General features: G+C 35.4%; 1 protein-coding gene across 11 annotated transcripts in view; it reads left to right on the top strand.

Moving 5' to 3' along the window:
• The first annotated feature begins 584 nt into the window (after positions 1–584).
• Positions 585–24,263, top strand: part of R3HDM1 (R3H domain containing 1) — a 128,226-nt gene continuing 104,547 nt past the window's right edge. For 5 of the 11 annotated variants that reach the window (XM_031032914.2, XM_081814540.1, XM_031032912.2 and 2 more), the window contains exons 1-6: positions 585–717; positions 2,120–2,330; positions 13,063–13,104; positions 13,571–13,660; positions 17,803–17,917; positions 18,991–19,069. In XM_031032914.2, the coding sequence (XP_030888774.1) occupies positions 2,160–2,330; positions 13,063–13,104; positions 13,571–13,660; positions 17,803–17,917; positions 18,991–19,069 (497 nt within the window). In that variant the 5' untranslated portion in view covers positions 585–717; positions 2,120–2,159. Of the gene's footprint in view, positions 718–2,119; positions 2,331–13,062; positions 13,105–13,570; positions 13,661–17,799; positions 17,918–18,990; positions 19,070–24,263 lie in introns of those variants that run through there. The other 6 variants (XM_006737743.3, XM_031032913.2, XM_031032916.2 and 3 more) reach the window with 4 other exon arrangements.

Below are 24,263 nucleotides of genomic sequence, written 5' to 3'. Positions count from 1 at the left end.
TCATAGACATTTGCTTTTAACAGACCAATGTGGGTTTCTTTGAAGATGTTAAATGACTTATTACAGCCTTTTGTTCTTTTGTACTCTTAAAAATCTAGAGTGTGATCATTATTCACAACTTCAGTCTTCCCTTAAGTCCATAGAGTTGTAGCTCTGGAAGAAAACTCTTCTTGGTAGTTAAGCATTCTCGGTCACAATCTTAGGCAAACCTTTTTTTCCTTTATCTATAAAATAAACAGTAATCTCCCTTACAACACTGACCACATACTAAATTCTTACTGTATGTTAGTTCCCTTTTTTCTTCTCCCCTCTGCTTTTACTGATAAATTCTCTGTGTGCCCTGAGTGACTTCAGGCTCACAAAATAGATGTCATAACTAAGCATTCTGACTTGTTTAGGACAAGAAAATAATAAATTCACCAACAGTAGCATTTTTAATTTCTGAATACTATATAGTGTTCCATTTCTCTTGGCTGTTTTGTTAAAATATTTCCTTTTGTTTTAATTTTAGGCCACTGAAAGGTATGATATATTTGATCCACAACAGTCCTCAGCCCAGGAACTTACAGTGGTGACAAGGACATGGGACTCCTCCTGCCAGATTCCAGATGGTTCAGTACACTTGACATCCTGGCTGACAACTGCGAAAAAGAACCTTGGATTACTTTATTTTATTTTTGTGGGACACCACAATCTCAGTTCCATAGGATACGTCAGGTAACCTGTCTGAACACTTGAGAAAAACTCATCCCTTTTTCTTTCAAAATCTTACGAATAACAAGGAACCAGAGTATTTTAAGAAATGCCCTATCTCTTAATAACCTTATTGTTTTGAGAATGAGCCAATTAACTCTGGTATGGAATATAATTAAGGAAGACTTTTAAATTCAGTTTAGTCTACCTGTGACTTTAGAATCTATTTCTCCCTCTTTTTTTTTTGTTTTTTAACCTTTTCAGATTGTTTATGGACTTCTGAAATTTGTGTTTAGATATTTTTTGTTCTTCTGTTTAGATATTGTTATTATGTTAAGTGATACATTGTGGCAATCATTTCACAGTATATGCGAGTATCAAATCATTATGTCATGTACCTTGAACTTACACATTGTTATATGTCAATTATATCTCAAGCTAGAAAAAAATATAAGTTGTTGACATCAAGTTCTCCTCTTCAGCATCACATTTCTCACAGGAACTAAATTGATACCTGTCCCTCATACATTCCTATCTCATACCCAGTATAAAGTCCCCAGTGTTTTCTTAACCTCACTAAAGATATGAAATATATTAGCATCCTATGGATTTGATTTCCTCAGTGTCTGGTAATACATGTTGTTAGGCACTGAATCACATTAGTCAGGAGAGTTTTCAATGCTTGATTCCTAATGCAGACTATTAATGCACATTCCCAACTGTATTTGGTATATAATGTTGCTGTTTATTATTTTTTTAATTATTTCCTTTTGAAATTGAAAGAAAATTTAAGAATTTTAGAACTTTAGGAATAAGTGAAGACTATAATACAAATACATTTTTCTTACAGGATGATACTCCTGAAATCCTTTTAGAAAAAAAAGATTTCTCATGTCATCTAAATATGTATTTTTTTTAACTCTGCAACCATTATCTTTTACTTTGATATGGCTCACTCCTTAATGTTTCTTAAGACCCTTTAAAAGTGAAATGTACGGGTACCTGGGTGGCTCAGTCGGCTAAGTGTCTGCCTTTGGCTCAGGTCATGATGGGATTGAGCCCCGTATCGGGCTCCCTGCTCAGTGGGGGGTCTGCTTCTCCTCCTCCCTCTCCCTCTGCCTACTGCTACCCCTGCTTGTGCTCGCTGTCTGTCAAATAAATAAAAATCATAAAAAAAAAAAGTGATATGTAAATCAGAATTACCTGGTATCCTTATTATAGCTCGTATCTCGTTGTATTATGCTTTTTTTAATTTGTATATGTCTGCCACTAAGCTCTGTACTCTTTGAAAGCAGGAATTTTGCTTCTACCTGTGTAAACTCAACATTATTCCTGGACCATAGAAGGCACTTAGTCAATATTGTACAGTACCGGAATTTAAGAAATGTTTCAAACTGAATTTAAATTTTTTTCCTTTCTTGCTAAGGCTTCACGTTCCCTGTAGAATTCTAAAATAACCTTTGCTGATGAGGATGTCTGATACTGTTACTGTAAAAAATGAAACTGAAACAATGAAGGATTTGGAGGCAGAAGTGAAAGATACAACCAGAGTTGAAAATCTTATCAAATCAGAAAACTATGGGAAGATTTTGGCAGAGAAGAATGAACGTTGTATTGACAACAATATTGATTTGCAGGTAAACAGGATTTTCTCTCTGGCTACAAATACTAAATACTCAAGATAGAGTTATACTCTTTATACCAAACTCACTTTCAGAATTCTAAAAGGTTAAGTTGACCCTTTGGGACATGTTGACCGGCTGGTTTTTTAGCGGTCTGGATTAGCTTGTTGAGTGTAGCTCTTTGAATTGCTTATATCTTTGATTTGCTTTGTATTTACTTGTAATGTAATTGCTTTTATTTGTATGTGGCCAATATGTTTTTTATTGGCTTTCTACTTTTTCATACCATTCTGCACCTGTTAGTGTCGTGAGAGTTCAGAGTCTAACCTAAGAGCCCTTAAAAGAGAGCAGAATAAGCATTGAAAACTATAATTCTCTTGGCAAAAACAACCCTCCAGGGAAGCAATCATCCATGACTAAGAAAAGTGGTTGGTGGGGAAAAAAGAAGTCACTTGAGGCTTTTGTCACTACACATATATGATGACAGAATTAACCGTGGAGAAGGCTTTTAATTCCAGGCATAGATGGAAATTGATGAGTTGGTCAACAGATTCAAGATAGGTAAAAAATTATTTCAGGTAGTACATACATTCACTTCTAAGTGTTCCAGTTATCTTCTTGCTATAAAAGACATTGCTGCAAAACAAAGGGTTAATAATTTTTAAACACCATTTTATTTTTTAATATTACATGATTTATGAATCCAAAAGAATAAGGCCTTGGCTTACTGAACTTTCTATTGCACAAGGGATCAAAAGTGGTTTTTGCTGGTATTTAACTGACAGATGGGCTGACGTGGAAGGTCCAAACTGTTTCACCCACATATCTGGCACCTTGGTAGGAACAGCAGAAATGTCGTCTCAGCTGGAACTGGGAGCGCCTACCTATGGCCCCTCCAGCATGGGAGGCCCAGGGTAGTTAGACTTACCGTGTGACAACTCAGGGCGTCACAGAAACAGTGTTCCAAAAGCCAAGCATAGCTGCAAGCGTTCTTTTGACCTAGGCTCAGAAGTCCCAGAATGTCTCTTCCACTGTTGTCTTTTTTTTTTTTTTTTTAATTTATTCATTTGAGACACAGAGATACAGAGAGAGAGAGTGCATGAACAGGGGGAGAGGCAGAGGGAGAGGGAGAAGCAGGCTTCCCGCTGAGCCAGGAGCCGGATGTGGGGCTCGATCCCAGGACCCTGGGATCATGACCTGAGCCTAAGGCAGACGCTTAACCGACTGAGCCACCCAGGCGCCCCCCACTGTTGTCTTTTGATGACACGTGTCAGTAAAGTTAATCCAGATTTAAGGGAAGAGGAATTAGAGCCTGCTTCTCAGTAGGAAAGACCTTTAATCTGCCACAAAAAACTTACCTTAAAATACTATTTTTAACTCATTTGTTTTAGTTTAGCCCTGTGGATAAAGAATTCTACCTTTGGAGAAAATATTTTATCATTACTCTATCATTCTTAATACATCCTGGAGATCTTGAGGGCTACATGAGGGCTACTTTGTTTTTGTTTGTTTTATAAGTAAAGAAGATACTTTTGAAGGTTATTTCATACCTTCGTTCAGTCAAAAACTTTGTTTATTCCCCAGTATATGCCAGAAATGTGTTAGAAAATGAAAGCAACTCACACAGCTATAAAAAAGCATTTAGGCCCCACTTATTAAGTATAATCAAGTGGTAATTACCTAAGAAATTGGGAGAAATCACGTACTTTTCCTAGGCATTTTTAGTAATAGCACTTTTTAAAACAAAAAATTGCCAAGCCTGCAATCACTATACTTGGTGATGGCAGTATGCCAATATCCTGATTGAATCAGAGAAAATCTGCTAAAATTCTATTTTATTCATGATTGAAATAGTAGAAGATTTCATTTTAGTCCCCTTTTTACACCTAATGTTCACTCTTCTAGGTCATGCTTATAAACAAGCGATTAATTTGGATTACTGCATTTCCAACTGTGTCTATTGTGTTGCCCTTGGCAATAAGCACAAGAGCATTCTGATGATGACTATCGAATCATGGCCCAATTGTTGATATTATAGGAAAATTTCATGCATTACCCAAATGCTTATTGAAGGCCTATTCTATGTCAAGGAAATACTATAGTAAGCAAAAATGGCATGGTCTCTGATACCATATTCCATATAGCATCGTGACTGTAAAGGTTGGGAAGAGGAACAAAGAGAACATGAGAATTCATTTAATCCATTGAATGCTATATTCGCAGTTTATTCAAACATTTATTAAGAATTTACTATGTGTGAGAATATTAACTCTGCTTGGAACAACTGTGTTAAGAGAACAGAATCTTGTTAACAAGAATCTGGCTAATATGAAGTTACCTTTTAACTTAATACGGAATTACTCTTTATGAAATGCCTTTCTTCTAACATACTAGTAGACAGTTCATCTTTCTTTGGTACCTCTAAGATACTGCCTAAAGATTTAATTGTAGTAGCAACTATTATTAGGGGCACCTGGGTGGCTCATTCAGTTAAGTGTGCAACTCCTGATCTCAGCTCAGGTCTTGCGTTTGAGCCCCACGTTCATGGGCTCGAAAATAGCAACTGTTTTTACTCAAATTTAGATGTATGTGCGAACTAACATAGGTTTCCCATTAAGAATTTTGAATAAACCAATATATTCTCTACTTTCTTCTGTATCATTTTGAAAGTGAACTACCATGAATAAACTTATGTCCAGTTGTCTTGCTTCAGCACAGTAATACTTGAAGTGACCTAGGAAAATGAAAATGTTTTCCTCAACAATCATACATTTTATCCATTTCCAAGTCTTAATTTCCTGGCCATCCCCTTAGTATTTTATTTAGAATAAGTCATTTTTTTTAAAAGATATTTATTTATTTATTTGAGAGAGAGAGAGAAAGCAAGAGACAGAGCACAGAGCACAAGTGGAGAGGAAGGGGCGGAGGGAGAGGAAGAAGCACACTCCCCGCTGAGCAGGGAGCCCAATGCAGGGCTCCATCCCAGGACCCTGGGATCATGAGTTGAGTCGAAAGCAGACATTTATCCTACTGAACCACCTAGGCGCCCCTAGAAAAAGTCATTTTTAAATGAAGGGATATATTAGCTTCTTTAATACTATGAAGAAATCTTACGATTTTCTACTATCTGTTAAAGATAGCATTTACATGAAAAATTTCATCCAACTAGGGAGAAGCCAGCAAACATTGGACATCACGGTGGATCGTTACAAGTAGAGACTCTCTCATAGAGCTCCTTAACCTTTGCTTTTATAAATAGTTCTACTTGCGTGATTCTCTACTTTTAAAAAATTTTAGTTGTGTTTTTTATTCAAAGTTTTGCTTCAGGTTATAATCTTTTACAGAATTTTAAGGATTACTTCCTTAAGAATATTTTAGTGCTAATTCAAGCAATCTGTGTGCATTAATATCGAGAAGTTAACTTACCCATGTAATTGCTGTGGAGTTGCTCTGAACTATTGATTATGGTCCCAAATAATTGTGCATAGTTTTTGCTTAGTAACTTTTCTACTGCCACATGCTAGTCCTATTGCAAATCTTAAGTTGCATATTGGACTTTCTATGATTATGAAGTATTTAGAAGATAGAGGTGATGAGGAGCCAAGTTTCTCAATTTTGTTTGACTACAACTAATATGTAATATGGGGTGAATGGTGGGGGCAGGGGAGGAAGTGTTTGCTTTGGTTTTCTTTGTATAACTAATTTATGTGACGTCTGGTGTTTGGTTTTTCTCAGCCATAGAATTTTCAGATTAAATTTAGGGTAAATTAATTGTGTTGATTTTTTGCAATAATTTATTTGAAATGTAAAATTAGGAATCTTGTACTCTGCTTACTTACTAATGGGTCATACTCAACTTTCCCATTCTTATACAGTTGTATCTTTTTACTTGACAAATGTTTTGCCTAGGTGTATTCATCCGTGTACATGTGTATGTAAACACGATCCAAAACATATTTTAGAGCAATTTAAACAATGGTCTCTCGACAAACTATTTATTGAACAATAGGATGGCCAATTCAGTTTTGTGTTGGTTACCTTTGTTGTGGAGGAAATAACCGATTTTTGTTAACAACTAGGCCTTTATGTGCCAAAGTGCATGAACAGCTTCTGATATATATGAGTGAATTTTCCAGACACAGAATCAGTTGAAGTAGGTGTTTAGTATATTCTCAGTTTCTGTAGCAGGCCCTTTGATAATCAAGATGAGACTCTTAAATCTTGTATCACCTAGTTAGTTCCAATGCATATCTTTAAAAAGGGGAAGATGGGGCATGTAAGAGACAAGAAAGCAATGGCAAGCTAATAAGGTTATCAGAAAAATTCAAGGTATAGGTAATACCAATCCTTCTCCACTTTTCCAAAAAATTACAGAGAAGAAAACTCTTCCGAACTTATTCTGTGTTTTTTAACAAATGGTGACTGGGACAGCTGGATATCCACATGCAAAAGAAGGAGGTTGGAGCTTTACCTAATGCTGTATATAAAAATTAACACAAAATGAATGAAAGACCTAAACATAAGAGCTAAAATATGAAACTCTTAGAAGAAACGGGGAAAGCATCATGACATTGGATTTGGCAATGATTTCTTAAATATGACACCAAAGGGGCCAGCCAAGAGGGCTTTTTCAGTTCCTAACTGACCGTACCTCCAAGACACCCCAGTCCCCAGGAATGCCTGCTACAATCTGCATATCTGAGAGAGAACAGGCCATGGAGCTGGGGCTGCCAGACCTGTTAAAAGTTGACAACTTTAAGGAGGTCAAAGGATAAATACTACAGAACCACAGAACATACTGAACAAGGTGTGGGTTGATATCCCCAAGATTCTGCATCTCAACAACCTCCCAGCTGATGCCAGCATTGGCTGTTGACAGGCTAATGGGCTGTACTTTGAACAGTGAGGACATAAGATGCCTAAGAGAAAAGCAACAACACTAATAAAGGAAAACAACCATTAAGCTATGGAAGCTACGCCAACCAAATGATTAGTCACAGCAGACTCCTTGACCCTTGGGTGTTTCCAGCAAAAACACACACAGCCCAGAGCAGTGATACGCTGATCATGGCCCCACAGACAACAGGAGGAAAGCCACTAGGCTGGTTCAGTATTACCAAAGAGGGAATGTGGCATTCTCAAGAAAAGAGTCGAGGCTAAGATCTGAGACAAGACTGTATTAGTCTTCTGGTGCCAGACCCAATACCTGGGAACTTGAGAGTATGTGTTTGGGTTCAGAGTGGATGGGTTTCCTTTTGAAAACCATGGACCTCCTGAAAACCTTAAGAACTTGGGGAAGAAATCCTTGGAGGAGAGGTGCCCTCTGTTAATCCCATTGACATTTCTTCCCAAAAAGGATCCTGAGTTGGCAAGAGAAGCTCAAAGTAATGACCCACCATTTTGGAGTTAAATTCATTAAACTCAAAGATTCAGAGCTAAAGTTTCCAAAGTTCAACTGAGCACTCCTTCCATTTTCCAGATACCTACGCCAATGGAAATGAATTACACAGGGTCACCTGGGGAGCCAGTGGCATAATTGAGACTCGCCTCTAGCCTTCTACCTCCATTTGTTTTTTCCAGAGCAGTGATACCTCATTTTTGCCCAACGACCCTAAAAGCAGCATCTGTGTTTCAGTGCATTTTCCAGCGAACTCAAACTCTTTTTGCTGAGTCTTGTAGATGTTACAACATTGCAAAAATGAGGACACTCCAGGGGGCATCCCTGTCGGAGGCTTTGACTTGCTTCCTAATTTGTGAGACTTGTCTGATGAGAGTCAGATAAGATAGGGTGTTCTCAAGATGGATGGGTTTTAGAAAGGGAAAATAAAATGCTAAACTCACATGCATACATGCCACAGATTGGCTCAGGAAAGGTATTCAGCATCTCTATCAGGCTGATAGAGGGGAGACTGGGGACAGATGAATCTTGCTTTAACATGATTCTTGCCATAAGTAGCTTTTCTCAGCTGAAAACTACCATGGAGCCTTATTCCAGGATGGCTAATCAAGATTTGTTAGGCAGTGTTGGCCTTGAGTTAGAAGTGGTTTGAAGACCATCTTGCTGTGTGCCCTGAACCACCTTGCTTTCGTTACTGAGAGGCTCTACTAGTCCATGAAAGGTGCCAACACAGATGACTCCACCCTAATCAGGATCATGGTCACTGAAGATTGATCTTGTACAAATAAAACAGATGTTCAGTCAGGTGTATCAGAAGACTGTAGGCACAGTGATTGCAAGTGACACTAGTGGAGATTACTAAAGGCTCCCTCTGGCCTTTGTGGGCCAGTAGGAGGTATTTTTTAAATGAATGAAGCCATTCAAAGATTATTCTTCAAAGCAGCGACTGACCCCATGCAGTAAGATCAATTATCACCTAACCAAAAGAGCTTGTTACTAAGGGCTGTGTCAGAGTAATGTGCTTGGTTTGCACCTGTAGTTATTGCCTTAATTCCAATGTTAATTTTTCTCCATATACAATCAATGTAAAGTCATATCTCATGGTATTTATAAAGCATAATTCTCACTGGTCTTACTCTAATCAGAGTATCAAAGGGAATATAAATCAAATCTCTAAAAGGGGGAGGGGAATTAACTTGGGACAAAACATTGGATTTAGCAATGACTTCTTGGATATGACACCGAAGGCCCAGGTAACAAAAGAAAAAAAGACAAATTGGACTTCATGAAGATTCTTTTAAATTGTGCATTAAAAGCCATTGTCAACAGAGTAAAAAGGCAATGGCAACCCGTAGGAGGAAACATTTGTAAATCGTGTATCTGACAAGTGATTAATAACCAGAATATATTAAGAATTCCTAAAAACACAACTATGAAACAACTGTATTCAAAAATGGGCAAAGGACTTGAATAGACATTTCGCTAAAGAAGATCTGTGAATGGCCAATAAGTACATGAAAAGATACACATCATCATTAATCATTAGGGAAAAGCAAATCAAAACTACAGTGAGATACTACCTCACACACCCATTAGGATGGATATCAAAAACCAAAAACAAGTGTTGGCAGAGATGTGGAGGAATTGAAACCTTGTACACTCTTGGTGGGAATTTAAAATGGGACAGCCACTATGGAAAACAGTATAGCAGTTCTTCAAAAAATTAAAAATAGCATTACCATATAGCCCAGCAATTCTACTTTTAAGTATATAACCCCAAAAAAACTGAAAGCAGAATTTTGAATATATATTTGTATGCCCTTGTTCTTGGCAACATTACTCACAATAGTTGAAACATTGAATCAACCCAAATGCATCCATCAACATATGAACGGATGAGCACACTTTGGTGTATACATACAATAGAATATTACTCAGCCTTAGAAAGGAAGGAAATTCTGCAGTATGCTATAACATGGATAAATCTTGAGGTCATTATGCTAAATGAAATAACCCAATCACAAAAGGCAAATACTGTATGATTCTACTTACATGAAGTACTTCAAATAGAACATTAAAACAAAGAAGAATGGTGGTTGCCAGGGACTGTGGGGAGAGGAGAATGGGAGTTATATGTAATTAGGTATAGAGTTTCACTTTTACAAGATGAAAAAAATTATGGATGTGGATGGTAGTGATGGTTGTACAACATTATAAATGTATTTAATACTACTGAACTGTATACTTAATTGTTAAGATGGTAAATTTTGTGTGTATTTTTCTGGTTAAAAAAATGGGAAAAAGTTAAAGCATGCTTTAAGTAATAAGATACATTTTTTAAGAAATTGTATTCCTTTTACAGCCAAATCTGGCTGCCAAATTGATACCAAAATATAAAACAAAGAGTATTTACTTTAATAAACAGAACTTGTTTTCTCTGCTTTGTTCTTGTGTATATATTATGTAATTTCAGTTCTTTGCTATTTGAAGTGAAATTATAACTGATTTTTATTGAGTAATGCCACTTTGGCAGGTTATAATCTACTTATGTAGTAGTGTATTTGTTTTCTGTTGCAGCATAGCATATACTATAAACTTAGATGCTTAAAAGAACATCCCCTTGTCAACTCACAGTTCTATAGATTAGAAGCTAAGTTGGGCTCAGCCAAGTTCTTTGTCTAGGGTTTCACAACGCCAAAATCCAAGGTGTTGGCCAGGCTGGGCCCTCATCTGAAGACTTGGGAGAAGAATTTGCTTCCAAGCTCATTCCAGTTGCTGGCATAACTTAGTTCCTCACAGCTAGCTGTAAGTCTGAGATCCATGTTTCCTGACTGACTTCTCAGCCAAGGGCCACTCTGCTCCTAGAGCCTGCCTACAGCCCTCCCACGGCCTCTCCATCTTGGCAGCCAGCAATGGTGTGTCATTTCCTTCTCACCCTTTATTTCTGACTTGCCTTTCTGCTCCCAACTAAAGTAAACTTTCAACTTTTAAAGGGCTCTCCTGATTGGATCAGACCCAACTGAGTTATCTCTGAATCTTAACATCAATTTATTTGGGATTTTAATTACATCTATAAAACCCCCTTCACAGCCTTACTTATACTTAGATTGGAGTTTGATTAAATAATCAGGGGATGGGAGTTTGGGGAAGCCATCTTTAGTGTTCTCTCTGCCACAGAGAGTATTTGATCCACAAGAATGTTTTATAGGTCTGATGTAAAGTGTACTAGACTGAGGTTCTGAAGGTCTTGGGTTCTGTTTGACTGTTTAGTAATTCTGAACTTGGACTATGAGATTCTTGAGACCAGAACTGTCTTACTTATCTGTGTAGCCCCAGTGCCTGGCAGTGTCTTGTATATAAGCAGGAACTCAGAACATGTTAATTAAATGAAGTCACACTGAGATAATTTTACCTCTCTATTTTCTTTTCATCTTCATTGTCATTAGAGGTTCCTACAGAATTAAAACTGAGCTGGTGAATGCATGTATAAGTCTATGAAAACTATAAATCATTACTATAGGAGTAACATATAGTATCCTCACTTAATTTTTTTTTTTTTTTAAGTTAAATCTTATGGCTAGTGAGCAGAAGTAGGACATTGGTCTTCTGACAGGCTAGATTCCTAATCTTTAATAACCTATTACATATATATAGTGCTTTAGGTTTTACAAAACCCCTTTTTTAAATCTGCCTTTTAATGAACCTATTCAAGAGCCTTGAAAACTAGTACAAATACTATGAGCTTTTATACAGATGAGAATAAACTGAAAAATTTGACCAGGATCACCTACTTATAAGCAAAGCTAGAGATTTAAATTCAATCCTCCTGCATAGGAAATACAGCTTGTATTTGCCAATTCCTCATCTCTTTTATTTTAAAATTTTTTAATAGAAAGTTTTATACCCCTGATATTTAGAATTATAAGGGATGACCGAGGATGGGAGTAAGTTACAAATTCTTTTTTCTTCTAATGCCTTAGAACTCATTTACTTTTGTGCATTTTCTAGTATTCATCTTTTGATTTCTCCCACTTTTTTGCCTGTAAGCCCTCACTCCATTATGTAGCATAACTTTTTAAATTGTGTGTTTTAGACTGTTAGAAATCCTCTTGACCAAATTAAAGAAAGTAAATGGGAACAGAGGACAGTCCTGACATGTAGAAGCTCTCATAGGGAGCACTGATGTGTGCATCTGAATGCACTTTACGTGCTGCTTCCTTCTCTGTAAGACATGGAAAGTCATTTTTCTTTATTTTTTCTATTTTCCTTTTGTTGTCACTGCTAAATTTGTAGTATGCATAATCCAGGGACAAAATCCCCAAAATACAATGCTGCTTATCTTTCAAGAACTTTGGGCACAAAATGGGGGACAGGACACACTGTTACTGCAGATTCTCATTTCTGTTGGTTTTACAGAAGGCTTTCGTGGATGTTAGAATGAAATGGTGGCTTTTTTTCATACGTCAAGCATGCTAATCTAGATATTAAGGACTTTTTTTTTAATGTTTCATGTTTGGTACCAAACTAGCTTCTTGCTTTTAATATGTATGAATGATAGATACCTGTCTGGTATTGGGGTTAGAGAGGTAGATTGGAGGTGTTAAAGTGTGTTTAAAACCTATCTGGCTCTATTTCACAGACACTTCAGCTGCTTTCCCAAACCAAAGCCTGGTATCACAAACTACAGCTGGTTGCCCCAGCAGGTGTCCCAGTCATGTGATTGACAATCTTACAGTCATGCTGAATGAACATGCACATTGTAACTCTGCCCTCTTTTCTTCATTTCTGCTTCACTGTCTTACCCTAGACCAGGCAAATAGGATTCCATCACTAATAAACTGGTGGTGAACTTCTTACAGTGTTGAAAAGACGCCATAGATAGATGGTTGTACTCTGACTCGATGTGCATTTGAAACATTCTTCTTAATAAGTTTGGAACTTTTCTAAGTGCAGCTACTTAAAATGCCTCAGGGTTTTGTGTGTGTGTGTGTATGTGTGTGTGTGTTTCCTAATCTTAAAGTATCATGTGTTATAAAATAACTTAAGAAGTGTATTTGATTTTGGTACTACCTAAGAAGTTACCTTACAAGTTCCATTTAGCTCAGTTAACATGAGAATTGTGGCCATTTGCTGACTTAAAGAAAATACCAACCCACAGAATGATTTTAGAGAATCTTCCACAAGTGTACTTCTGGGAGGAATCAATACTTTTTTACTTAAAACCAACTTTGATTTCCTCATTTCCAATACTTTGTGCAGGTAGTTTCTCTGTGGTTTAGGATTATGAATTAAGCAACAAGCTCTCTGTTTCGGTATGATATTTAATACAAATCTTTCTTGTGTGTTCAGCGGCCATTGCAGTCATTTGGACAGACAGGAAAAAGGTCTAAGGTATAGTAAATATTTTGTGCTGGCATGCCAAGGGCCTTCCTTCATGCTTGATGAATTCTTGTTTTCATACAGCACTGCATTCAGTTTAGTTTTGTCATATTTTGTTTGGGGCAGAAAGCTTATTTTGTTTTATTTGGGATTTTTGTCTTGCCTAGTCGCTTTTGTGCATTGCTTTTATATCTTTAATGGTTCTCTATAGAGAAAATGGCTCTCTTACCATTCTTTGGGTTTTGAAATTAGAATTAGTCCCATTCTTGCTATTGCTACAGTTTTCGAAACTGCAGTTATTTGTTTTCACTCTTAACAAAGGGTTTTGTGATATTTAATGATATATTTAACTTGTACATTTCACTTACTTTTATACATGGCAGAAACTATAAAGAAACTTTCTAAGAAACTCTAGGGGGCTTTTGGATATGCCCTAGATTTGTGAAATGTAGTGTTAATTTTAAATACTTTTCTTTAGTCAAGCTCAAAGTTAAAGCTAGTTCGGAGCCTTGCAGTGTGTGAAGAATCTCCACCACCCCCTACAGCAGAGATATCACAGGAGAACCAGGTAAAAAACAAACAAACAAAAACAAAACAAAACAAAATTGTTATTTAAAGACATGGTGCAGTAACCTGCTTCCTGGAGAATACTTTTTCATAAGGTTAAATAAAAGTTGTATATGCATGTGTGTGCATTATGTATGTGTTTTCATTTGTTTGTTTTATTTTTAATGAGTGAAACTGATTTCATAATACTTGCTACTGAAGATACACATGAAAAGGTGGAAAAACCTTATTACTTCAATCTAAGGCTTAGTGCAGTAGCTTCTCTCTGGAAAAATGTAGGGATTATATACTTAACTGGGAATATGACTTTAAGGGATTATAAATTATTATTGAAAAGTTATAAAATATTAAAGTAGTACTTAGACTGAATGTAATTGTGGTGAAATTTACCCTTTTGATTTTGGCTTTTATAAATTTGTTAAACACTTACTGCTTGTGTGTGAAGAGGAGAGACTACCCAAGACTTTGGCTTGATGTATTATTTTACTTATTAACCTGAATGCATGGTGAAGCCAGTTTTCTAGTTAGGTTGGCTGTAATAGTTTAATACTTCTAATTTCTCTTCTGTCTGTGCTTGTAAAATATTGAACAACTGAGGTTCAAACAAATGGTTCAGTTTGCCTTTTGTATTCTTTTTAATGCTATGGCTTTACTTTTCTAATAATCTCAGCTATGCATTGATCTTTGTCTCATGTTACCTTTGGACATTTATACATAAATATTTTAGGACCCTCTACCAATGTTTTTATCAAGTGTGATAATTTTGCCTGTTTGTGCTTTGTTCTACTTCTTAAGGATATATCATGTCTGATATCCCCTTACATCCCAATAATCCATTTTCAAAGAACTAAAGCAGCTTCATGGTTATTTAAGAAACTATGACTAAAAAGAGGAAGGAAAAAAATGACCATGGCAGGTTGTACATCTTTTTTTTTTTTAAATAAATGCCAATTGTACATTTATTAATTCAAAAAAAGACTGTTGTGCTTTACCTTGATTTAGAAGCTTATACCCTCAAAACCCACCTATAGATACTGAAGATAGTTGTCACATATTTAGAACGTGTTGGGTTCTTTAAAAATACTTCACTTCTTTGTTTCCAAAATACAAGAAAAGGAAGGTTTTGAAAATAAATTATTTATTGTCAATGAAGAATATATACAAATTCGTTTCCTTTGAAATTTGTTCAAGTGTCAGGAACATGGGGTTCAAAATTTGTGATTTTTATTTAAAATCTAACTACATGGTTAGAAGATAACTTTATATTCTATAAAGTAGATACACTTTAGTAATAAAATAATGGACTTTCTAGCAAGAAGCTGAAATATAATCAAAATATTTTATTAAGAATTATTGCCTGGAGAACATTTTTAAATGTTAACCTTTGGCTTTTACATGGTTGTTGACAAGGCTGAAGAGTTATGGCACACTTTGGAAGAAATGAATGAAATTTTTTTTAAATAGCAATTTTAAAAGTTATATTGTACAAGTCAGAGTAAACAGTACACCTCTACAAGGTGGAGCAGTGGATATTGTAACGTTTTTTGAAAATTCATTTCTTCATTCCGCTGTCCAAAATGTTTCATCATCTTAGCCTCATGGAATTAATCCAAGGATATTGAGAAAATGAGAAGGGTCAGGCATTCATAAGACTGTTAATATGGAAAAGTACATACTTTTTTGAGAAAAAGTGTAATGTGATCTTAGGTCTTATTCAGTACATTTTAACCTGATCTGAAAAATATTAGAGGGAAAATTCTCACAGTGCTATATAAATATGCCTAGTGAAAATTTATATGAGAAAAAATATCAGGATTGTATGTTGTATATTAATACATATATTATTGATCAGAGATAATAATTTTTGTGTTTATATAAAGTTCAAAAAGCTGAGTTTATAGCATGTGAAAAATGAATAAGGTATTTATGCCAGAGTTCAGTATTCCACTTAATAGGTTCTTTCTCAGTTTCTCTTGGATACAATAAATTTTTTCTTTTCAGATAATAACCCATTATTATTCTCTCTGAGCAAAAGATATTCCTTTTAGTAGAAAGTTGTCTTCTTCCAAGCCTTGAGTTAACTAAATTGCACCTGAACAGGAATTAGAAAATGAACTGTTTCTCATGAAATGTGGTAGTACCTAATTCTTGGCAGTAGAGACACTTTCCAACTAATAATGCCTGCTTCAGAATGTGATTTTTGAGGAATTAATTTGGAATAAAACTCATTATTCAAAAGATTGAGAGGCAATTAAAAGAGAAATGTCACTTGTGTCTGATGAGAGCTTATGAGAGGGAAGTGACCTCAATAACAGATTTCAATGGCAGAGTGAAGAGTAAAGGAGTTACAGTTTCCTATGGAGATGTTGCTACCCTTCCAGTTATTTATAGTCAGAAGAGTTCATTTAAAAGGACTACTGAGTTTAAAATATGTCTCATTTATTTGCTACTAAAAACAAGGCCTCAGTACCAACTGAAAGCAAGGCCTCAATGTATGAAGCCTACTGGATTTTTAAATACATTTCATCTTGATAAAATAATTTAGTATCTGTAATTAAAATGTAGGGCTTTGGGAAGGGAATTTAGCAATGAAATTTGATAATGGAAGTTCCTTTTAGTGAAGGTCTGAATGTGAAATCTTTTCTTCTAACCTGGATTCCATAGATTATTCTTGAGTAGGAGTAGAATTTATAAGTCAGGAAAACTTCTGTAATATTCTACTTCTGAAACATAGTTCTGGGATTCGTTTTTAAGTATCTGTTTTACATTTAGGAATAGAATAAGGAAAGATTAGAAAACGAGTCATAATGAGAAAAATGACTTACCAGTTGATGAATATATGAAGTTGTTTAATATATGAAGTTTAGTAAGCAAGATAAAGGAAGGGCATAAAGCAAGTATTCCATCATTCTAATAAAAATTGCCATGCAGAGCTTTTGCCCTGTATTCTAAGTACAAATTTGAACTGAAGTAGAATGGGAAGCAGAAGTAAAAGGAGATAAAAATAGCAGTCACCAACCCTATAGGAAAAAATACATACATATATATATATATGATCTGAAATTCTGCCAAATATTATTTCAAAAAAATTATGTGGGGGGAAAAAAAGGTTAATAAAATTCTTGTGGTTGCAAGTTCAACTCCTGAAATTTATATCCCCTTTGATGTTGACTTATTAGACCTATTTCCACCACAGCTATCGCCCAGAAAAGTGAAGTAATTATCTGATCAGAGTTTTTCATCACTAAAGAATAGTATCATTTAGTCTACAAATAGATCATACCTCTAGCATTAGTAGAACTGGTCTGGAAGTGATTCTACCTTTATAACTTTGCCTGAATAAACAGAGCAATGTGATTTGATTTTTTTTTTTTTTTTTTTTTTTTGCCTTTTTAGGCTATGTGAATTCATTTCCAACAATTTCTTTGGGTTCTGAAATTATATGTAATGACACTATTTTTGAAATGGAATGTAGAATTCCTTCTCCTTTTCAGTTTTATAGAATGTGATCACTTCACAGTTAAATATTACATATCCAGAAGGAAAACAATCTTGTTTGAAACCTTTCTAAAACTTTGTGGTGATTGAAGGAGGAACAGTAATGTGTAAATCATAAATTAAAGATAATCAGTTGTGTGGATTTGGTTTTGGAAAGTTTTACTTACATTTTTATATGTTAAGAGAATGGAGGAGTATGAAATAATAATGGATACTCAAAAAATTATTTTTTAAGTATTGACTTGTCATTTGTTTGTATTGTCATAATTGATGATAATTATTTCTTTTGTTTGGCTGTGGCTTCTCCAGTACAAAAATAGGTTAAGAAGACCTTGCTTCTGACTCTCTAGGGGTTTCATAAGTAGATATCTTCAGAGTAATGTGGAAAATACTTACGTTCTCTGAAGTAATTTTGAGGATATGTTTCAACTGATATATTCAACTCAAAACATTAATTGTTACTGTCTAGACTTAGATAAAAATAAAAATATTAAGTTGTATTCCAGTTTGAAGAATCTAATTGGATAACATAAAAACTGTGTCCCTTTCCTCCTATACAGTTTTGTGTTACTCAAGAAATAAAATGTATGGTATTAACTAAATTGCTTTATATTTTCATTTATAACTGATTTTGCCTTCCAACAGGAGAAAATTCAGATCCAGTTAACGCAATCATTTGAAAAAGAGGAGAAGCCCTCAAAAGATGAAGCAGAAAAAGAAAAAGCCAGTGATAAGTTGCCCAGAAAAATGTTATCAAGAGGTTTGCGATTTATTTCTGTGTTTTCAAACAAAATTTTAATTTTAATATCAATAATTCCATCCTTTACCCCCAGAAAAATTAAAAATAGTATATCTGTAGTAAAAATGCTAACAGAACAGACTGAAGGGATGATAAAATATTTGTTCATCTGGGCAAAATGGCAACACAAATCTGAACATCAGTAAGATGCTTCAGCCAAAAAACTGCAACATACGCCAGAATCACTGAGGCAGGTAACTGTCTTGACCTCTTACTGGTCTCATAATGGAATACTGGAATCACTATAATTTGAATACTTGATTCTGCTAAAAATAATACTACTCTTTAATTCTTTATGATACAACGATCTGATGCCAAAATATTCAGTATCCAGTAAGAATATTCTTGGAAACCCAGAATGTTTATCTTTCATAATCAGTTTCAAGGAACTCCACCATCATCTAGCATTGCAAGTCAATAAAAATGCTTCTTTGATTTATAAACCCAGTTACATTGGCCGGTATTATAAACAGCATAAGTATATTACATTTAGGGGGAAGAACTTAAATATGCAAAACTATGCATGCGTAGTCTGAAAAACTATTTTGAAAGCAAGCCTTTGGTGATAGACTTGATCAAATCTAATTAAATATTCTTTCAGAACTAGAATTCCTACCTAACTCCAAATTATTGCCTCTACGTATATTCATAACTGAAGTAAGCTGTCTTAATTTGCACTAATTGTAGATGATTTAACTCATTCTAATTTTTCACTCAAGGAGGCATTTTTAATCACGAGAATTGTGTGTATATAAAAGGGTCTTTAAAGAATTTAGAGTAAATTAAACTGGCACATGTGAGAAAAAATTTTAAGAACATGCATGTACATGCAGTTATATAAATTGATGTCATGTTTATTATATGGGAATAGAAAGCTTGTGGTCATCTGAGTTCATCATAAATTCCCTTTTCCTAATTTGTCAGTTTTTTTCCCATGTGGGGCATCTCATTTAAGATTATGCATCATGTGTGAAAGGGAAAGGGATTTGTTTTCAAACAGCTTTATACTGGGTTTTTGTGTTGTTGTTTTTTAGATTCCAGTCAAGAATACACTGATTCAACTGGCATAGATCTACATGAATTTTTAGTAAATACATTAAAAAACAATCCCAGGTAAAAATTAAATTTATAAGGTTTACATTGCTTAGAGTACCATAATTTTGCTATGTTTGTTTTCATTACTGAGTTAGAATATTAGAATAAGATTACAGTGTTTGAAGAACACCAGAAACATTTTAGTTTCTTAGGGCTAAGATGTTGTTGGTCTACTATATGAACATGTATAAATAGTTCTTTGCATTATTCATGTCCCATGATATAAAAATAACTCATCCTTTTTGTAGGAATTTTTGGAAATACAGAATCACCAAGATATTTTGGCTCTTAATTGAGGTAGAGAGGTAATCATGAATCATGGAAAAGAAAAAGAAAAAACTTCCCTTGTAATAATACTCTCAACCACATAAGAACTTGGTGTATTCATTTATATGAGTTTTTGAACTTAGCTAAATGCAGAATTTTTGTTCCTTCTCAGGTGTTAACCTTCAACCCATAGATTTTTAAGGTCCTTATGTGGGTCACTGTGAAACCCTTTGTATTGCCAGGGTACTAATGAATAGACTCTAACTTTCTGGTAGGTCATTGACCCCTTTGTGGCATTCTCCCCACAAAAAGGCTTATCTACAAAATACACGTCCATGGGGTAGAAGACTCCAAGGTTGAGAATCCCTCTTCTAGATGTTAGCTTCCTGGAGTGATAGTTTTTTAACATACACTAAAATGAAAGTAAAAGTTTCTTTGGGTATATGCACATGGAAGAAAACAGGAATAATTCTCTTTAGTCTCACTGAGGCTTATGTCATGCTTCAAGATAATCTTTATTTTCATTCAGGATTTATTGTAGTCAGTATCATCTGGGTTTTCTATTTTACATTTAACATAAACTCCAAAAAGAGAACCACCAAAATGAAAAGTGGTCTCCTTGTAAAAAGGGCTGAAGGAGTATATAGTATGGAGTGAGGAAGAAGATAAGACAAGTCTACATAACTTCTTCAGTTCAAGTTTATTCCTCAGTGGTCCCAATAGAACAATTAATTCATTAGTTCATAGAACAAGCATTTACTGAGCATCTGTCATGTTCCAGGCGTTGTGCTAAAAAATAGTAGATATAAAGATAAAGAAGATATAATCTCTACCCTAAAGTATTCACCATTTCTGAGCTAGAAAAAAAGACATGATATATAATTGAAATAGAATTGAGGTGTGGGGAGCCTGGTTCTGCCGCTCCGACTGCTTGTGTACTCTCTCTCTCTCTCCCTGTCAAATAAATACAGAAAATTTTTTAAAAAAACAAAATAGAATTGATGTTGTTCAAGAAGTTTTTGGAGTTTTATAAAAATCCAGGGAGGAGGCCTCAACCTCGTTTTGAAAGGATATGGGAAGACTTCACTGAAAATGTATGCCTGAGCTGAGCCTTGAATTCACAGTGCTTTAAGTAGAAGCTCTCCGTATAGAGAAGCATGAAAAAGGCATTCTAGAAAGGCATTCTAGAAAGGCATTCTAGGAAATGCGTCTACACACGCATTGACAAGATACAGTAGTGTGTGAGTAGTATACTTCCTTTCTCACACACTACTGTGCAGGATTGTACATTCTGGCTCCAGCAGGGAGGCATATAGCAGGTGATTCTAGAAAGTGATGGGGAAGGTGTTGGTGAGGTATGAAGACAGCCCATTTCCATTTGTCCTTGACCTAAGATTGTACCAACATTATGGGGTGGTGAGTCCCAGTGAGTGTGGAGTGCTACTGGGAAGCCAAGGATGCTAAAAAAGATCTTTAAGACAGTAAGGAACAGTGAAAAATAGTCTTTTTTGAAATGTCAATAGTGTACTATTTAAGTACTGAGTTTGACATGCTAAATTGAAGAATAATTAATGGATTTTGTATAGGGTAATGCCATAATCAGATGTGCATTTTAGAAACATTACTTTGGCAGTGAGGGACCAATACCACAAACAAGGAGTGTGGCTAGGAGACCATAGGGAAGAAAAGAGAAAGATACTTAGGAAGTACCATGGTAGTGGTGTGATATGGTAGAACAGAATAGCTACTAGGTTTCTGGCTAGGCTGACAGCCCCATTAACTGCGAAAGTGGGTACGGAGCAGGCCTGAATGGAATAGGGCATGTTCTGTTATAAATAAGTATAGTTTGAGGTGCCTGATGAAAAATCAGGAGATGAGATCTGTCCAAAATTAAAAAGCTCTGGTTTTCAAGTAAATGGGCCTGACTCAAGTAATAGATTTGGGAGTCACTAGTAGAGATGGAGCTTGAGAAGGATGTGTTTGCCCTGAGAGATGGATTAAATGACAAGGATAAAATTCTGTGGAAAGACAGCATAAACAAGGTAGATGAGAAAGGAAGAGACTTAAGTCTTAAAAGCAGAACAATCATGAGAACATTTGTCTTAGCTTGGTCAGGGAGTGGCGGCCTGGGTGACTCAGTCGTTAAGCATCTGACTCTTGATTTCTGTTCAGGTCATGATCTCAAGGTCACGAGGTTGAGCCCCTCGTCAGACTCCACCCTGGTTTTGAAGCCTGCTTGAGATTCTATCTCTTTCTCCCTCTCCTGCTGTCGTTCCCCGCTCCTCCCCCCCCCCACCCTCTTTTTCTGTCTCAAGAAAAATGAAGTTAGCCAGGGGGTCAGAAGCCAGGAGCTGTTTCATGAAAGATAAAATAACACAGGGACTTGAAAATAGAAGTACCAAAATCAGCCTACTAGGTTGAGAAATTAGGAAATTGCTGGCTATTTTAATAAATTGTTCCATTTGGGGTGGGATGGTGGAAACCAGAACTCAGTGGGTTGAGGAATAAGGGGGAAGGTAGAAAACGCGTAGCTAATTTCCATGAAACAAAACAGGATGCTAGAAAGGCAGAATTTTTCTTTGCGCTGAACCTGTAGGAGAGACCTTGGTAAGGACAACAATTAGAAGTCTATTTTTATACATCCCAAAATATCTTTCTATTGTAAGTTCTCTGTTTTCTTCTACAAATGCAAAAATTTTAAAGTTATCTGCATATATATTTTTAAGTATACAATTTAATGGTTTTATTATACCCACCGATACATGTAGCCATCACTACAGTCAATTTTAGAATTTTTTCATCATTCCAAAAACAAACCCTGTATTCTTTAGCTCTCATCTTCCTATGCTCTGAGCTCTAATCTACTTTATATCTCTATAGATTTTCCTGTTTTGGATATCTCATAGGAATGAAATCATGTGTATGTGGTCTTTTGTGGACTGGCTTCATTCACGTAGCATAATATTTTCAGGTTTCCTCCATGTTGTAGCATGTATCAGTACTTTATTTTTTTTCTGTGTATGCATTTATATTTGAATAAACGTAAGTGAATAATTCATGTAATGGCTAGTGTATAAGTTATTACTAATGTCAGTGTGGTTTAGAAAGTTGTAGCAAATGTTAAATTTTTGTGAGAAATAAAATTTGCTTAATTAATGACTCAGTGTTCTCTCAGTGAAACACACAATTAATTGCCAGATATACATGGTACAAAAGTAGTAGTATGACAGGTTTCCAGTAAAACTTTCAAGATTCAATATTGCTCAGAGAGTTCTGCTAGATTTTAAGCAGATTTATTTTTAGTAATATAAAAATTCAATGTTTCATTTCAAAATTTTTCTTCTGATCATAAAATTTTTATCTTATTCTTAGCCAAATAAATAAACTTAGCTCCAAATGTAAAATAATTTACCAGTAATTCTTATTGCAAAAAGTATTTGCAGAGGCTATGTTAACTAGTCATTGCTGAATTAGAACCTAAGAACCTAAAATTGACTTTGATAGAAATTATACTCAGTGACATGATCTTCTACCTATTTTTGTATTGATTTTATACCATTTTGTGTAAATTCCATGTGTAGTAAAGAAATATAGATAATACAGGCAACTGTGTTACATAACTAATGGAGGGGAGAAACTTTTGGATTAATCCTGAGAATGGGTATTTTAAAAGTAATTTGGTTTGCTCTGGGGAATGTCATATAATAGTTCTGTTTTAATTTCTAAAATTGCTTTTATTGGAAGTAATGTTTATTTTATTTATTTGCTGTAAATGTTTGGCCAGGCTCATATGGATATTGGGAAAGGGGGTGGTCAGATAGAGGCATTATTGTTTTCTGGGTTTTTTTTATTTGCCACTGATATTACCAGCTGTGTACAGTTTCTCTAAAGTTATTTCTGGTATAATGGCTAGAACACTGATAGCTAAAAGATTTTTGCCCCTTCATTTTAACCTTAGGTAATAGCTTATTGATTGGTTTGATTGAGATCCCTGTTCTTCTTATTTTTAAAATAATAGACAGCATACAGGGGCGCCTGGGTGGCTCAGTCATTAAGCATCTGCCTTCGGCTCAGGTCATGATCCCAGGGTCCTGGGATCGAGCTCCGCATCGGGCTCCCTGCTCAGTGGGAAGCCTGCTTCTCCCTCTCCCTCTCCCCCTGCTTGTGATCCTGCTCTCACTGTGTCTCTCTCTGTCAAATAAATAAAATCTTTAAAAAAATAAAATAAAATAATAGACAGCATACATTGGTTCCCTTTAAAAGAGTGTACAATAATTTCAATAAGTATGCCCACTTTTAGGTTCATGTGCTAAAAACCTTATGCCTTGGGAAAAGTAATTTGTGCACCTGTTAGTTTGAGTCCTGTATGCAGTGCTTCTCTAAAGGGTTATTAATTTTTTAACTTACAGTCATTACCAAAATATCTAACCTTGATTACATATTACAGGAAACATATACTAAGCTGTAGTGGATAAAAGGCAGGAAGTGTAAATCTTAAGAATTTAGGAAGATTACCAGCCTTATTTTTCTAATAAGTTATACTTCTTAGTAACTAAGAGTTTAGTAAACTAAGCAGGGAGGCTTAGTTTAAATAGTATGTGGTCCAGATAATGATAAAAAATGCTCTGCAAGACATCCAAACGGCCAACAGACATTTGAAAAAGTGCTCAACATCACTCAGCATCAGGGAAATACAACTCAAAACCTCAGTGAGATACCACCGCACACCAGTCAGAATGGCTAAAATGAACAAGTCAGGAAACGGCAGTTGTTGGCGAGGATGTGGAGAAAGGGGGACCCTCCTACACTGTTGGTGGGAATGCAAGCTGGTGCAGCCACTCTGGAAAACAGTATGGAGGTTCCTCAAAAAGTTGAAAATAGAGCTACCCTATGACCCAGCAATTGCACTACTGGGTATTTACCCCAAAGATACAAATGTAGTGAT

This window comes from Leptonychotes weddellii, chromosome 3 (assembly GCF_054177405.1).
Source record: "Leptonychotes weddellii isolate Sample4059 chromosome 3, ASM5417740v2, whole genome shotgun sequence".
Lineage (NCBI taxonomy): Eukaryota > Metazoa > Chordata > Mammalia > Carnivora > Phocidae > Leptonychotes > Leptonychotes weddellii.
Note: the sequence above shows the minus strand (reverse complement) of the source record. Positions and strands in the feature narration are given on the sequence as shown.